Source organism: Pygoscelis adeliae, unplaced genomic scaffold, assembly GCF_000699105.1.
Source record: "Pygoscelis adeliae isolate BGI_AS28 unplaced genomic scaffold, ASM69910v1 Scaffold56, whole genome shotgun sequence".
Lineage (NCBI taxonomy): Eukaryota > Metazoa > Chordata > Aves > Sphenisciformes > Spheniscidae > Pygoscelis > Pygoscelis adeliae.
In genome coordinates this window covers 232,338-249,701 of record NW_008824944.1, presented here as the reverse complement: position 1 = coordinate 249,701, position 17,364 = coordinate 232,338, and the positions used below count along the sequence as shown (strand labels likewise).

Here is a 17,364-nt window from a genome sequence, read left to right as displayed (position 1 = left end):
CAGAGTCTTAGATTTGAAAGTACGGGATCTGGACCTATCAAAAAAAACTTACCATGCATCACTGGTAGGCTTGGTTTAGATTCTTCAAGATGCTCTACAGTAGTGTTCACTAAAATAGCATAAGAGTAAAAAATAATGTAAATGCATTATTGTAAACAATAACAGACAAATACAGATTCATAAATGTAGCAATATTTAATCATATTTATAAATTATGCAAATTTTGGCTTTAATGGGAGAAAAATAAACAAACAGTTTACAAAGTAAAAATTCACTTCACAACATAAAAGTACTTCTCTAGATATGCTTAACATTTTTAACACTTCTAGAACCAGGAAAAGAAACTAGTAACTAAATTGTCACTGAACTGGAATGTGAACCTGCACTAGTCAGATCATCTCTTTGGTCATGTCTGCATGCTGTCTTTGTGTCCCAGGGAAGAAGCCTTGGCCCAAAGCTACTTAGTCAAGTCTCGCCTGATCAACACTGGTATTCCCAGAAGAGGATCTGCGGCATCCACACTTCAGATCAATTAGCGCAAGCCCTGGCTATATAATTTATAGAATGTAGCCTTGGAGTGATTTATCACATCAATTCTACATTCCTCAGATCGGCTTGGGGCCTAGGAGCAAATTTGCTTGCGTGCCATGGTCTCATACTTGTCTGTCCTTCAGTGTGGCTGAATATGACCAGCTCCAGTTGAGAAGCCATACAGCCGTATTACTACTATGCTCTCCTCAAACTAACCTACTCCCTGCTGTCAGATTCAGTTCAAGCCAATGTCCTGCTAATAAAGCAAGATGGTTTCCAAACTGGGATTAGAATTAATCCAGCTGTCATCATCTATTGCAATAAACCTATTACAAGTCACTGCAACTGCAGCATCAACTACACGGGTGTTTGTGGTGCAGGACTACATCCTAAAACACTATTATCAGGTTTGCTATTTGTAATGGACTTCAGATGTTAAAGCATTGCAATGACAAAAATAGCGGAGTTCTTAAAATTTTTTGAACAGCTGTATCTTAACTGACAAATTAATCAATTTTGTCTACTCTTTCAGTATCTTCCCATTTGTGAGTTCTGCAGCCTAAGGACAGTCAAGCATGAAAAAGCAATTAAAATTACACTTCATAAAGCAAAGCCAAAAGTTGTTTACATAATACAAATCAGAGTTGCTATATTTCACATGTCTTCACTACCCAAGTGATCAACTTTGTACATTAGAAGTTCTTACAGCAGCAGAACATGAACTTTGAAAATCATGGCATGGAAACAGGTAGGTAGCCTGTGAAGCACAAATAAATTGCCACTACTGATTTGATTTCAACATTTAGTTAGTAAAGTTGATACCTATATTTTTTAATAAATTGTAACATTTGTTTCAGCCAAGCTGCTGAAATCAGAAACAAAATCTGCTTTTTCTTACAGTTTGTACTTACCATCATATGGTTTGATGCTTGCAACTGATCTCGTGGACAATTCTTTTATCTAAAAGAGAAAAGACGGATACATGAATAGTTACAAATGTAAATGAACAGTATCTAGAAATGAACATTTAGTACAAAATACCTAGCTTCGGTACTATTCCATAACAGAAATTATTGTTTATGATTTGGGGAGAAAAATACTACTTTTGTGGAACTGCCTAGTGCATATTTCATTCATGCTTAATGAATGTTGAAGACTTACTTCTGTTTGTTGTCTTATGTGAACTCATGCTTTGTACACTCTGTTATTACAAGCTATAACGTGAAATGAGAATGGGCTTATGGGCCACTTCAGCACTTACAGTTTCAATACTTTCTGCTTCAGCAATTCATGTTCAATTCTGCAAGTCTAGCCCCACTCCAGGGAAACACTTAATTACACATCGATTTTAAATATACAAACAGTTCTCCTGTCTGCTCTACAGTTTTGTCTATTTGAGACCCAAGACATGCACTGAACAAAACCGAGAGTGTAGAGGAAACAAGCTGGCTGCAGTTCGATGTAAAGAAAAAAGGAAACTTGTGAATCCCATATCATTAAAACAATGTTCTGCACTCCAATTCCCAAAACAGAAGCTAAACCCAAACCATATAGACACACAGTCAATGTCAGCTGGAGCTGGCACAAGATATTGGACCCTGGTCCTCTTTTATTTATCCGTTTGGATATAGCCAGTAGTGCCTCATTTCATTGTCCATTCTGTTTGGATTCTACAAAAGTGTTAGCTATTTCTCAAGCCCTTCCAGTTTCCAGGTACTGAGAATGTAGGTCTTCACAATTGTGTTTCACAAACACCAAACTCAGATCCCTCTGAACCTATTTTACATCGGTGGTCATACTGTTTTGTTTTAAAAGGTCACTTTACTGAAAGTAATATGTCTAGGATTAAGTCCTCTATTGCTCCAGCTATCAAATTCGTTAAGGTGGAGCTGTAAAAGCTATTATTTGTCTTACCAATTCTTTAAGCACTTAAGTATAGGTTTAACATTAATCTCAAGAAAAATGTGTAAAATCAGATGTTGATTTGTAAAGAACGCACCATCTAATAGAGTAATAGGTTGTAAGGACCGCATAATCATGCTATAGTCTAAACTCCAGACCACCCAGATCTTCACCTACCTATCACCTCAAAAAATCCATAGTTATGTTTGAACAAAAGCATATTTTTAAGAAAAAACAATTTCCAAACAAATAATTTCATAGAATCATAGACTATCTGAAGTTGGAAGGGACCCATAAGGATCATCCAGTCCAACTCCCTGCTCCTTGCAGGACTACCTAAAACTAAACCATATGACTAAGAGTATCATCCAGACACTCCTTGAACTCTGACAGGCTTGGTGCCGTGACCACTTCCCTGGGGAGCCTGTTCCAGCGACCGACCACCCTCTCAGTGAAGAACCTTTTCCTAATGTCCAATCTGAACTTCCCCTGATGCAGCTTCATTCCATTCCCTCGTGTCCTATCGCTGGTCACCAGAGAGAGGAGATCGGCACCTCCCCCTCTGCTGCCCCCCTTGAGGAAGTTGTAGCCTGCGATGAGGTCACCCCTCAGCCTTCTCTTCTCCAAGCTGAACAAGCCAAGTGACCTCAGCTGCTCCTCCTAAGTCTTGCCCTCGAGACCTTTCACCATCTTGGTCGCCCTCCTCTGGACACACCCTAATAGTTTGATGTCCTTCTTGTATTGAGGCGCTCAAAACTGCACACAGTACTCGAGGTGGGGCTGCACCAGTGCAGTGCAGAGTGGGACAATCACCTCCCTTGACGGGCTAGCTATGCTGTGCTTGATGCACCCCAGGAAACGGTTGGCCCTTCTGGCTGCCAGGGAACACAGTTGACTCATATTCAACTTGCCATCAACCCAAACCCCCAGATCTCTTTCTGTGGGGCTGCTCTCCAGCCTCTTGTCCCCCAGTTTGTATGAATAACCAGGATTATGCCGTCCCAGGTGGAGAATTCAGCACTTGCTCATTAAATTTCATACAGTAATAATCTAATTAATTATCCTCACAGTGATAAACATGATACTTTATTTTTAATGTGAGAAGTCATGTATTTTCAGATTTCAAACATTAGATTTCATTATGATTATTTTGTGGCAGATTAGATCAGAAATTTTTCATCTGTAGAGGTCTTTGGTGACTGCGACCTAGTAGTCTTTTAACTTTGTGTTGAACTTATTAAAAACATTTGGTTTATTAATCCTTTCCTTCTAAATTGTGTTTTAATTCCTGGTTTACATTCCTGTGTCTCTTTTCCAGATCTATTCTTATTTATCAACATAATTTCCAAGGTGTAACCAAAATACTACAGTGATACTACTACAAATTTGGAATGTTAACTACAAAACCAGAGATGTATCGAAGACCAAATGCCAGTAAAATGTTCCTCTATGTCCTATGCTCTCTGAAACATGGAGTGCTTCACAAAACAGACCTGCTTCTTCTGAGTAATAATCAGATCATTCTGCTCCTGAAGCCTCTGCCCCAATTCTTCTATCCTCCTCTTGTAAAAGGTGTTATTTTTATTCAGGTCTTCTCTCACTGATGATTTAAGCTTCTCAATCTGTGACAGTAGCTAGAAAGCAATCAGAAGAAAAGTAACCTCATATTAATATTATATAAAATATTTTAATGCTATAAAGTTTAAACAAGCAAGTGTCATGCTTCAATATTTTTTAACACTTTTTTTTTTTTTAGCAAAAACGTAGTGTCTCCTGTGATTTCATTGGGACTTGCATATATTATGAAACAGCTGTCTGCATCACTTTTTATTTACACAAGGAAGACTACCTAAATCTCAATACAAAGAAAGGGACACATAGACACATTGCTGAGATTGCACAAAAATAAGATTGCAGGAAAAAGCATACGACTCGACAAAAATGTTTTGGTTATAAATAGTGTCAAATAATGATATTTTAAGGAGGTGAGATGTGAATTTGCGTGATAAACCTAATATATTAGCTCTGAATGTAGAAGAAAGGGAACAATATTTTAGGTGCACCATCCCAAAAGTAATACTTACATTACTCCTCCCTTATTCTATTCTTGCACTGTATGTGGGTGTATCATTAACTACATCCATTTGGGGGAATGTTCCATGGTTCCTCCCCACTGCTTTCTTGCCAGAGGAGGAGAAGCATTGGTCAGACCACTATGATCTGCTCAGTTCTTACATGGTCACGCAGATGAAAGGAAAATGAAAGGAAAAGAAGCAAGAGAAACAAAGCAGGAAAGAGATTAAAAAGAAATGCAGACATAAAAAAAATCTGAGGAATAAAGCTTTGTATAGTAAAATACATAAACTGATGCAAAATAAAACGCCATGGTGTTTTTTCCTGGGAAAGCTGAACAGATTCTGCGTTAGAAAGCTACAACAGAAAAAGCAGCAGAGAAGTGACAGAAAAGAGAAAAAAAGATTGAGATGTATGCCATAGGTCCATGGTAGCAGAAGGTACAGGGTAGATGGAAGCTACACGTTGGCAAGTTGCATCTCAACTATCCAGCATATCCACATAATACAGAAAACACTGTATAATACAGCGCTCACAGAATTAGTTGTAAGCTCTTCAAAAGAGAGATACAGTTTCAGGTGTCTGTCGGATTCTTAAATCATAAATTCCGTTTCGACCCTGGACTTAACTGAAAAGTTAAGATCCTAGCATAACAGAAATACAGAGATAATAAATACGTCTAAGAGGACACACTCTTATAAACTCTTGAGATCTAGGCTTTCTAATCTAAAAGATGTATTATAGCATATCAAGAACTACTGCAAGGGTAAGAAAATAGGGAAAAAGTCTCCTTTTAGTTTAAGTGTTTTGCTGTGCCACTTACCAGGGACTTTTCTGTCTCATGGTCATGATGAAGGGCTTGTATTCTAGATGTCCACTTACTTTCCTGCATAGAGGAAATCAGTATTAATTCCTGTTAATAACACATTAACATTTAGTTCGATATATGCAGCTTTATTTTTCTAAATAAAACATAAATACTGAAAAGATTATTCATGATATGAAACTCGAGTAACCCTGTATTTAAGACCTAGAACAGTCATCAGCATGTTTTATACATCCGAGTGTGGTTTTCTTACCAATCACTCCAGAAACTACGTATTTGTTCCTTGATTTGTATATATAGTGACTGTGAGTGAGAAATACACAAGTATTTTGATACATCTCTGTGTATTAACAATAAGAGTAGTGAAAGCAGGGTTTTTTTTCCCCCAAATAATGTCATTTCAAGCACTCACTAACAATGTATTTTGCATAATGATGATAAAACCCAGTATTAATATATGAGTTTGAGAGTGAACCGAATTTTCTTTGAATAAATAAAAAACATAAAGTAAAACTCACTAAGTTTTCCACATCTTTGAGCAGAAGTGACCAAACTTCTGGATGATACCAGCAGTATGCAAAGACCTTCACACCCCAAGAACCATGAAATATATAATGCGTGCCTCAAAGTGTCAAAAAAAAAAAAAGAAAAAAAAAAAGAGAAAAAAGGTTTGTGGGTATTTCCAAAGGCCTCACAACTATTTTTTTTCTTTTTTATAGGAACAACCCAGACATGCAGGTGAGTCCCAGAGCAATGCAATGACCTTGGCCTCAGTGGCCCTTCCTAACTCAGTCTTTCCTATAGGTGGGACTTTGGATTGTCCAACAGATTTGTGCTAGCACCAGCATCTGTGCTGGTCGGACGATATAGGCCTGGTACAGAAGTTGCACCTGACAAGCTCGAGCGCTTCATATGGCTCAAAAGCCACAGGTTGACAAATCCTGGCAGAAAGTTTCTTAACATTTTTTTTCATCTTGGAAAATTCCAATTTTTCCATAAGTGGCCTCACAGATCAGCAGACCTAAATGGTCTGTTAGAGCCTTCTGGAACTGAACTGCAACCCTACTTGGTAAAGCTAAATATATTTAACAATAAAGAATAAGAGAATATAAATAAATAAGTAACAATTTCTTTACAAAGGATAAGGAAAGTAATTCCTTGGTTTCCATTATAGAGATTGTACTAAATAGTAGTAAATTTTTAAAAACAGCTATTTTTAGACATTGAGAGGGATGAGAATTTTACTTATGGGTTTAAAATCCTACTCAGAGATGTACAAAAATGAAAAGAACACAAGCAGTCTGTCAAAGGCGATACATTAAGTTACAGTGTTACCTGTTTTTCAAGAAGTTTAACCACATTGTGATAATCCTGAGGACTCTGAGGTTTCTCTTCTGTAAATTCTTGGCTGTCTGTCAGTGTCCCTAAATTGGATTTTTGTTGCATACTGGACTTTTGTAATTCTAACAGTTGCTAAAAGGCGGGGGGAAAAATGAAGACCCAAATATGTATACAGATTTTGTTTTATAAAACTGTCATTTAATACAAAATTTACTTTAAACATAACTACACAGAGATTGCATCAGACATTTCTCACACTTCTCACGAGTTCAGCATTTATCAAATTTCATGTAATAATTAATATATACATCTAACATAAATATACCTTGCAAATATACACAGGAACTAGCAGCTACAAAATATAAGCTGCTCTGGTAATGCTGTGCATATTTATTTTCTGACCCACCTATACTTTTACAATTCTCTTTCTAGTCAAAACTCTGGAAAGCATTTCCAGAGCATGTATTGAAAACACATGCAATTCTGCTGTCAGGACTATAATGCAGAGGTTAGTCCCCTCCATGCCAGTTATAAGAGTATTAATAAAGGATACCTAACAGACAGCAATAATAACAATATCTACTAATCCATAAACAAGCACTCAAAAGTTGAGAAGTAAGAAAAAATTGACATAGTTGCTGAAGGCATAATTCATTCATCCAAAACAATGCTATTAAAAAAATGAACTGAAATTATGTTAATAAAGTACCAGTATACAAAGATACAATTATGGCTATCACGCAACCATTATTTTTAAAGTTTTGTAAGAAGACTTCTAAGATGACTACATCACGTTTCAAATATATGAAGTTTGCTACCATCTACTGTAAGGGATTCATGCCTTAAAATGTTGGAAAATTTAAATCACTTACATTTTCTAATGTTGAATTTCTTGAAGATAACTCCTTAAGCTCTTTCATAAACATCTCTTTCACTTTTTCTATTTCATCAGCCAATTTCTCTTTTTCCTCCTCTTTCCATTTATGAAATGATTGTAGAATTTCTTCTTCTTTTGATTTTTGCTGTTCACATTCCTGAAATTATTTTTAAAGCATTACTTGTTATTTTTCCCCACATGCAATACTAATTCAAGCACCCAAACTATGTGTGGGAGGCAGTCACTTTCAACGGGCAACATTGTGACATCAAAAAACATGAAAAAACACCCGTTTCTGAAGATTTCTGGGGTAGCAAACTATACATTTTGCTAGCAAAACAAGTCCTCTTCAAGAAGTTTTGGTAGTTCATTATCTTTCATTGAATAACACATGAATGAGCTTACTTGGTCATATCAAAGATCCACCTAGTTCAGCATCCTGTTTCTCACAGAGGCCATAAGCGTATAGGTGGGAAAGGGTAATACCGGGGCAAGCAAACATGCACGTTCTCCTTAATAGTCTCCAGGCTGTCAACTGTTTTCAGCTCAGAGGACTTCCTCAGCTTGACATGGTTTTGTAAACTTAGTAACCTTTGATACATTTCTCCTCACATACTTTTGCAGTCGTCCCTTGTGGCTGGGTCAGCTTTTAGCAACTGCAACATCTTTTGCCAATGAGCTCCACAGGTCTACTACAAGTTGCATGAAGAGCCAAGTACTTTTTTTGGTTTGAATCTGGCTCCTGCTAGGTTCATTTGATGGATGCTAGGTCCTGAACTGGAAAAGAGAGTGAATGATTGATACCTATTCACTCTATGTAACTCGTGACTTCGTGGACATCAGTATCTCGCCCTCCATTCCCACCAAGCTGTTGTCTCTTTTTCAGACTGACAACTCTTAGCATGCTCAGTCATTCTAAATACAGACTGATCATCCCTGTAGCCCATCTCCATAACTTTTATAATTCTATCATATCCTTTTTGAGATGAAGGGACTAGACCTACACGCAGTATTTAGGCTGTGGCTCGCACAGTGATTTTTCAGAATAATTTGTAATTTTTTATTTCCTTTGCTGGCTGCTACTGACCACTGGGCCGACACTTCCCTGGAACTATGTATCACAACCTTAAGATCTTGCTCTTCAGTAATAACACTCAGCTCAGAACCCATCATTTTGTAGATGAAGTTAAAATTATTTTTTCCCCATATACATTTACCCCACTTTATCTGTTAAATTACTTTTACCATTCCATTACCTAGTCACTCATTTTTGTATAGTCCTCAACTTGTTCAAAGTCCTGCATTTCACTGTCCAGAATAAACCCCCTTCTTAGGCAACCCCTACATCTTTCCATCACAGCATTCACTCCAAAACTGTTCTCTGACTAACTATAACAAGCAATCATTGTACACTTATGAAGAATGGGTCTTCTGTATCCTTCCACCTCAAAGGAGTAGAAGGGACCAAGAATTGGAAGCATGACAGTTTTTATCCAAATTCCCTCCAGTAGTGGTTCTCCTAAAAAAACACAGGGGAAAGATCTTCTGATCTTTCAATCAAAAGACAACAACATGATACCTGAATTGACAGTGGATGTCAGTCATGGCAGACAAACTGCAACCAGTCACACTTCACATTTCTACCTTCCCTGACATCCCAGAAAAACACAGAAGCTTTGAAAGCTTCTTGTTGTGTAACACTGCAGGCTGTAGCTTCAGGACATTTCAGGCAGTCCCCTTGTAGTTAGGAGTCTCAGCTAGGACAAGTGACTTCAAAATAGGCCCCTGAGGCACCAAAAAATCTACACTGCACTGTTATGAAAACTCCAAGTTCCATCTCATAAGAAAAACAATGCTTCAGGGGCAGGAGAAGTATGTTATAGATGTACCTCTCAAAAGTGAGGCACAGAATGAAAGAGTAGAATACCTAGCAGATGTCCACACAGGGCTAAGGCTCATTATTCTGACCCTGCTTGCACTCCTAGGTGAAACTACCCACGCTCTTCATTTGGTCATCCAGTTACTTTTGAAAGTGGCAAAAAACCAGGAAGCTGAATGGTCCCAGGAGAAGGGGAACAGGACGACTGAAAAAAGGAGAGTCTGAAGCTGTGTTCAGGAAAAGAAACACTGCACGTTTTACAGAAGACCAGCTTTTCCTCCGAAAACAAGGAAGAAAAAAATTAATAATAGCCATGTTTTGTTGATTCCCTTTAAATTAAAAATGTAGTGTTTCTTTCCAAACTTAATGGTTGATTTTATGTTTGAAGGTCCTCAAACTCCACTAAGAAGTTCTGAATATTGGGTGATATATTAAGACAAGGTTCTCACAGGTTATGTTAACAACCACAACCCCCTGCTTTCGAATGTGATACAGGGCAAATTGCAATACCAAAATCAACATCTAAATGAATCATTAGAAGTATCTTGTCTCTTATGCCAAGAATTTGCTCCTTAGTGAATCACAACCCCCCCCTTTAAAAAAATTTCCATCCCCATTTCGACAGCAAATTATCTGAATGGATTTACTTAAACAGAAATGAAAACTGTGAGATGATCTGAAATTATCAAGCTTTTAAAAACACCAAAACAGGTAACTTAGAGACTCTTTTTTTTCTCTTTATGAGCTAGTAAGCACTACCACAAGGCTTAATATCATCCTAAATAAAGCCTTGCATGTGATTACAAACAGATAATTACTGCTTTTAAATCATTCTGGTTTAAGGTTTTTTATTCACAGAGCAGTAGCTAAGATTACTTTCTGCTTTGGCTCTCTGGTCAACCAAAATCTAAGCATTTAAAGACCAACATGCAAAGCCTAGATTGCTTTATTTCTTCTCACTCGCTCTTCTTTGACTGCTTTACACCTGTTAGACAGTAAGGTTCTTCATAGCAAAGAATAAATCTTACTCAGTTTATAAAGTCACATATAAAATCACAGTCATAGATAAGAAACGTTTAATCATCACAAAATAACATATTAAAAATAGCTTATATTTCACCGCAGCAAGGCAATTTTATCTGCTTCAATAATAGGCCACAGTTATCTTATGAACTGGCAAGTGCTAACAGAAATGTTGTCTTAAGTATTCATTTAAAGTATGTCTAAAACAAAAGTAAGGAGAAAGCAGATGTTCAAAATTAGGGGGGCTGAGGGGGAGGTATGCTCTAATGCCCAAGCACCATTGCTGCCAGGCACGCAAGCTGCAGATACATTTTTGTTCTGTTCCAGTTACAAAGTGAGTGAACACAGTCCAAAGTACTAATTCTTTTGAGAGGTTCATATTATTTAGTACGTATTACCTTAGAAAACCTGACCATATTAGCCTGCTGTTCAGCCTCTAACTGGGACTTGGTGAGCTGCAACTGCTCCTTCAGTTTATCGATCTCATCCTGCAATTTGTCCGTCTTTGCTTTCCTCTTCTGTTCTGTTTGAAAGAAACACAGATTTAAAAAATGTTTGTTGTAATTTCTGGAAACGTGATACTTACTACAAATGTGTTTCTACAGCGTTTCAATAACATCTTCATAAAGTGTGACTCTCATAGATAGTTTCCCCTCCCACTACCATGATTCTCCAAAGATGCTTTTAAATACATATGTTGTCTGGACTGCTAACATTATCCTCAAAGACTGAAAAATACCGATATTACTGACCTGTGAAACAGTTTATGAAATATTTACAAGAAAAAGTACTATATAATCTAATTTCAAAGGAATCTAAGCAACACAGGCTCAAAAAAGGACATATGAAGGACAAAGTGAACGTCAGTTATTCAATTCTGTTAGGTTTAATTTATTCTAAATAACTTTTGTAAGGAGTCCATTTGGAATGCAACTCATTATTTATCTGGAATGAGTCAGAGGGAATGTCACTGTAATAAAACATGTTAAAATTTGCAAAAATTATAACAATTTTTAATCTTGAGACATTTTATCAATTTACCAAGGATTTACTAGCCCATCATCTGGGAATCTGAGCACCATGCAGAACATTATTTCAGAAATAACTGCATGGAGTACTTCCCTCACACAGCCATTTCAGACTAATTCTTTATATGATAATTAGTTCAACTGGTTCTGCAGCACCTTCCACTATCCTTTTTATCAAGTGTGAAGTGCAGAACAGCTTCTTTCTTCTTCCAATATATTAACGCTTCCTCAGACGCTTACTCAGACCCCTCTCACTGTTCTGCTGTTTTATTTCCCTGACAAGCTACAGTTCAGACCTCGCTAGATTCTTTCTGCTCTTTCTCCTCCCAAATGCTCTTTTCCCCGAACTCATTTCTAATCACTGCCATGTGTCAATACTTGTTAGTCCTTAGCGATAAATCATAAGCATGCAACCTAACAGGAAGGAGAGAACTTAGAGATGAATGAAAAAAACTTTGAGAGCAATGTTTTTCAAACTAAACATTTTTCAACGAAGAGAGACAAAAGTATGTAAGTTAGTGGTATAGCAACTAAGATTATCACAGATACATGGAGTTAGGTTATTATTGACAGTTTCTTTTTCTCACTATATTTTACAGTCAGTTTAGTTCAGGACAGCCTGATCCTATTCAAACTGATTTCAGGTGACCTGGGTTATTTCTATACTGATCATTCATATGTATTCACAAAATGTATTTGCCTTAGCGCAACTTGTTCTGTTTACCCACACCTTCATAACACACACGCCTAAAGAGAAACTGTGCTTTGAAGTCTGCTACTGGCTAAGTATTCGGTGGGAATGCTAGTTTGAAAAGGTACTGTAAATATGGCATACAATCTTTCGTTAATTATTTTCCAGAGACTGAAACATATGTCACCCAATAGATTTTGTCAGTCAGTGTTGCTTGCATTCACACAAATTGGTATCTGCCACCTAAAAATGGAACGTGAAAGTCACTCTTCCCAGTTACACAAATCATGGACTGCACATCCTCACTATATTTACACTTTTCTAAACTATTTATCCCAATTTTTTTGATAACATTAAAGTACATACCAATCTGAGATTCTTCCGGATGGCGCCTTTGCATGTGACTTTGTAAAAAGGAATAGTTCATAAAAGCCTTTTCACAAAACTGACACTACAAAAACCAGATAAAAGCATTTTAGTTATTATTAGTAACATGTGTTTGGTAAGTATAGTGGTTAAGGTTTTTAACAGGTTATTACATTTTGCCCAGACGTCAAAAGTAGGTAACTTCAATAAATTCCATTTCACAAGAATAATGACTAAAATTCTCACAGTGCCTGATTTCTGTAAAGTTATTCGTGTTATTTAATGTCTCGCAGTGATGGTCATGGGCTAGAATCCCATTGTGCTAAGCACTGTACAAACTCTGAACAAAAAAGACTCTGACCAAGCAAGTTCAAATTCCAATATAAACCACAGATAAGAGATGAATATAGGTAGGTAAAGAAGCATAAGGAAAAAGTAAGACAACACTATTCAGCAAAATACACACTGACTCCAGCCAACTAGCAGCTCAGGTGTTCTTAAGACTCTTGTATCACAGCAAAGGAGAGCACCATACAGTTGGAAAAAACAATAAGGATGGGTTTGAGTATACATAAGTGAATTGTAAGATGAGAATACTAGAAGGACCATAGATATGTAAAAAGATCAGACATTTCAACCAAAATAAGGTAACAATACACAATTTTGCAAGAAAAGGTACGTACATTAGTATGCTGCCTAGCATCCTTCTGAAGCAAAAAGCTGTTTCAATTACTGTTCCTATAATTTACTTGTTATTTTTTAATTTGAATTTTAAGTCATGTTTTAAGTCAAATTTGGATCCCATCCATTTTAAAAGATTTTTTTTGTTCACCTTCAAAGTACATTCTACTAACATTCAGAATATTAAAAACAGATGGGTATCACAAGGACAGGAGCTACATCTGCAGATTTACAACATAGTGGTAAGACTGTGAATCAAAGCCCCTAATCGCTTTAGGTAGGGTTGCTCGTTACCTCTTTCTCATACTTTCTTTTCAAATAAATATATTTTAACAAACCACAAATACTCAGCTGAGTCCTTTTTCCTCATCAGTGCGATATGACTGTAAGAGACTGACTTAACAGATTCAAGATCTTGCCACCATCATCAAATTCCCAGATTTCATCTAATATTTAAAATACTGTCAGTGATAGTCAGGTATCCTATTAAATATAAATATCTTTCAGCAAACACTAAAGCCATGAATTATTAAGACAAATTTTGTTGGACAAATGCAAAAAAGTGCTAACAAAACCCCAAAGTAAAGAGATATAGTCCAGTAGCAAAGCATTGCTGCCAACCAAGAGGGAGCTTACAGTGTAGCAGTTTGCACATGATTTATGGAATGAAATTGGCTGTGAAATAATGTTATCCATTCAAGCACAAACTTCATGTCAGTTTGACTTGCTGGTAGTGAAAGAAAGTTCTTACTGCAGGAGACAGGATTAACACAGGGAATATTTACGTTTTTAATTATGTAACGTTATTCTTGCAACTACTTTTCACAGTGTTAGACACAATGTGCACTTTACGCCTCCATTGTGCATGAGAATATAAGATTTCATAGAATCATAGAATCAGAATCATTAAGGTTGGAAAAGACCTCTAAGATCATCGAGTCCAACCGTCCACCCAACACCACCATGCCCACTAAACCATGTCCCTAAGCACCTCATCTACACGTCTTTTAAATACCTCCAGGGATGGGGACTCAACCACTTCCCTGGGCAGCCTCTTCCAATGTTTAACCACTCTTTCAGTAAAGACATTTTTCCTCATGTCCAATCTAAACCTCCCCTGGCGCAACTTGAGGCCATTTCCTCTCGTCCTATTGCTAGTTACTTGGGGGAAGAGACCGACACCCACCTCGCTACAACCTCCTTTCAGGTAGTTGTAGAGAGCGATGAGGTCTCCCCTCAGCCTCCTTTTCTCCAGGCTAAACAACCCCAGCTCCCTCAGCCGCTCCTCATAAGACTTGTGCTCCAGACCCTTCACCAGCCTCGTTGCCCTTCTCTGGACACGCTCCAGCACCTCAATGTCCTTCTTGTAGCGAGGGGCCCAAAACTGAACGCAGTATTCGAGGTGCGGCCTCACCAGGGCCGAGTACAGGGGCACTATCACTTCCCTACTCCTGCTGGCCACACTATTTCTGATACAGGCCAGGATGCCGTTGGCCTTCTTGGCCGCCTGGGCACACTGCTGGCTCATGTTCACCCGGCTGTCGACCAGCCCCCCCAGGTCCTTTTCTGCCAGGCAGCTTTCCAGCCACTCTTCCCCAAGCCTGTAGCGCTGCATGGGGTTGTTGTGGCCCAAGTGCAGGACCCGGCACCTGGCCTTGTTGAATCTCATACAGTTGGCCTCGGCCCATCGATCCAGCCTGTCCAGGTCCCTCTGCAGAGCCTTCCTACCCTCCAGCAGATCAACACTCCCGCCCAACTTGGTGTCGTCTGCAAACTTACTGAGGGTGCACTCAATCCCCTCATCCAGATCATTGATAAAGATCTTGAACAGAACTGGCCCCAAAACTGAGCCCTGGGGAACACCGCTCGTGACCGGCCACCAACTGGATTGAACTCCATTCACCACAACTCTCTGGGCCCGGCTGTCCAGCCAGTTTTTTACCTAGCGAAGAGTACACCTGTACATTTCTGAAAAAAGTATCAAAAAACTGAAAAATTATTATTGAAAATTAAATTTGTATTACTCAGATGAAGACATTGACCAATGAGTCTCAAATTTATGACTTGTAGGTACCAGTACCATTTTATAGTAGTATTTCATGGTTGAACTTACATTGGTGGTGGATTAAAGGCATTAAATCTGAATTCCAAAGCATGGTTACATTAGATATAAAGTGTGCCTCCACTAAAAAAGGCAAGTAACTATTTAGAGGCTTGTTTGCAAAACAGCCAAGACAAGGGGATGAAATCTGAACTACCCTCTCAGGAACACAAGCAAAATCCCTATTATCTGGCACTGCAGATCAGCCAAGATCATGGCACAGATAAACAACACACAATTACTGTTTGCTGATCACACTGCTGCCCTGCATTTAGAAACCTTAGGAAGAGTTTAATTTATCTCTGGCATTCACACTCAGAATCCTGAAAACACTGTAGGAACTGCAGGGACTGTTTAATGTCACTCCTTGAATTCACTTTTCCCACATGAACCTAAATAACTTTTAGAGACAAGAATTTACTAATAGAGAGGAAAAAAGGGGGGAGGGCACACGTTTACTTTATATGAAATTAAATAAAAAATGGGAAATAGCTTTCCATCTCTGCTTTATTGCAAATGCCACTGAACAGAAGATTAGTGATGAGCCAAGTTCACTACCATGTTCTTCAGCTTCCACCGAGACAGTTGTATTCTACAAATATTTCAGGAAAACTTGGTGATATTTAGCTGGCAATCACAGTGTGAGAATTATTTAAGTTTACACATAAAATGATGCATGCAATCAGTTTTCTTTTGCCACACAGGACAGACAAACTGCTCTGTAAGTTGCATAAAGGCTTTTCAAAATGATACCACATCAGCAGCTTGTCCTTAAGACTAACACTCAAATGAATGCATTGAGACAAGGTTCCCTTGAAGTCTACCATATGTATAACTCTACTCCTGGAGCATAAGGTGTCTTTTTCCTTACAGAAACACTTGAGTCAAGTTAGCTGATGTCTTAAAAAATTAAACTTTGCCAGCCTGCTGAAAATGGTGTTACACTGTGGGATAGGATTGTACATACTATAAGAAAACTTGTATTTGTTCTGTACTGCAACTATTCCATGATTAAGGAGAATTTCAACAATCAGGACTGCTAGTATCCCAAGAATTTAAAAAAAAAGAAGAAAACTGTAACTTTAAACATATAGACACAAAGAGCTAGCCTGAAATCATGTCAAATCTGTGTCCAGTGTACTCTCTAGACTTCAGACTACATTCGAAGCTGCAATCTGCATTCCTGAAACCTGTTGAAAAATGCTGAAGCTGAAAAATCTTTAAATCAAACTGTTACACCCATAACACAAAAACCTCTCCCAAAAAAACAGAGTGCCATGACACAGAGAGTCAGAACAGCAATGTACTAAGGCTCTTAGGGAAGACCTTTAAGGAACAGATTATTGTGGAGTTAGGCATGAGCTACCTCACTAAGACTCTTTACCATCGTGCCTGAGTCACTTCTGAGTCACACACACAAGAAGAAACTTTGTGCCTGAAGAACGTTTCTACAGGAAAGTGACAACTAGCAGACAGGTAGGTTACTGCTTAGCACCAGTTCTGACGTACTTGCCCTGTGTGCATTCTGACTATGTAGCTGATAGGCAAGGAGAGGCAGCAACAGAAAGTAGTAACACGTTTATCACAGGTTTTGTATGCCTGCGTATCTGACACTTTCAGATGTGTCAAAAGCAAATCCAAGATTAAAGAGCACTTGTTAGTAAAAAGAGGATTTGTTAAAGATGATGTAGCGCTCTCCCAAACGTCTGTGATACCAGCCAAACGTCTGTGAAACACAGATGGGAAGTGAAGCACCTGCAAGCGATGCACTCCCTTTTTGCAGGGTCACCGGTCCCTGCAGCTCCAGCCTCTCGCCCAGCAAGCGACTGCGCCCCAGCAGAGTGGGGCTGCTCTGCCGCCTGTCCCCAGCAGGCTTGGAGCTGGCAAGGTGTGGGTGACCGGGCCACCAGGACCTCTCCTCTCAGCTGGTGGTAGCTGGCTCGGGCCTCCAGCATCATCTGCTGGGTGCTGATCATCTTCTTCCTCCGGCGGCACTCCTCCTTGAGTCCCCTGATCTCCTGCGAGCGGTGGGGAACCCCCTTGTC

The 17,364-nt window shown here is 38.5% G+C and overlaps 1 protein-coding gene across 1 annotated transcript in view; it reads right to left on the bottom strand.

The window, feature by feature from the left end:
- DZIP1 (DAZ interacting zinc finger protein 1) overlaps nucleotides 1-17,364 on the bottom strand; it is a 38,597-nt gene that overhangs the window by 19,234 nt on the left and 1,999 nt on the right. The window contains exons 2-10 of the mRNA XM_009325565.1: nucleotides 17,233-17,358; nucleotides 12,538-12,622; nucleotides 10,851-10,975; nucleotides 7,546-7,707; nucleotides 6,668-6,805; nucleotides 5,330-5,392; nucleotides 3,927-4,067; nucleotides 1,443-1,491; nucleotides 53-109 (exon numbers count right to left, since the gene is read on the bottom strand). Of these exons, the coding sequence (XP_009323840.1) occupies nucleotides 53-109; nucleotides 1,443-1,491; nucleotides 3,927-4,067; nucleotides 5,330-5,392; nucleotides 6,668-6,805; nucleotides 7,546-7,707; nucleotides 10,851-10,975; nucleotides 12,538-12,622; nucleotides 17,233-17,358 (946 nt within the window). The remainder of the gene's footprint in view (nucleotides 1-52; nucleotides 110-1,442; nucleotides 1,492-3,926; nucleotides 4,068-5,329; nucleotides 5,393-6,667; nucleotides 6,806-7,545; nucleotides 7,708-10,850; nucleotides 10,976-12,537; nucleotides 12,623-17,232; nucleotides 17,359-17,364) is intronic.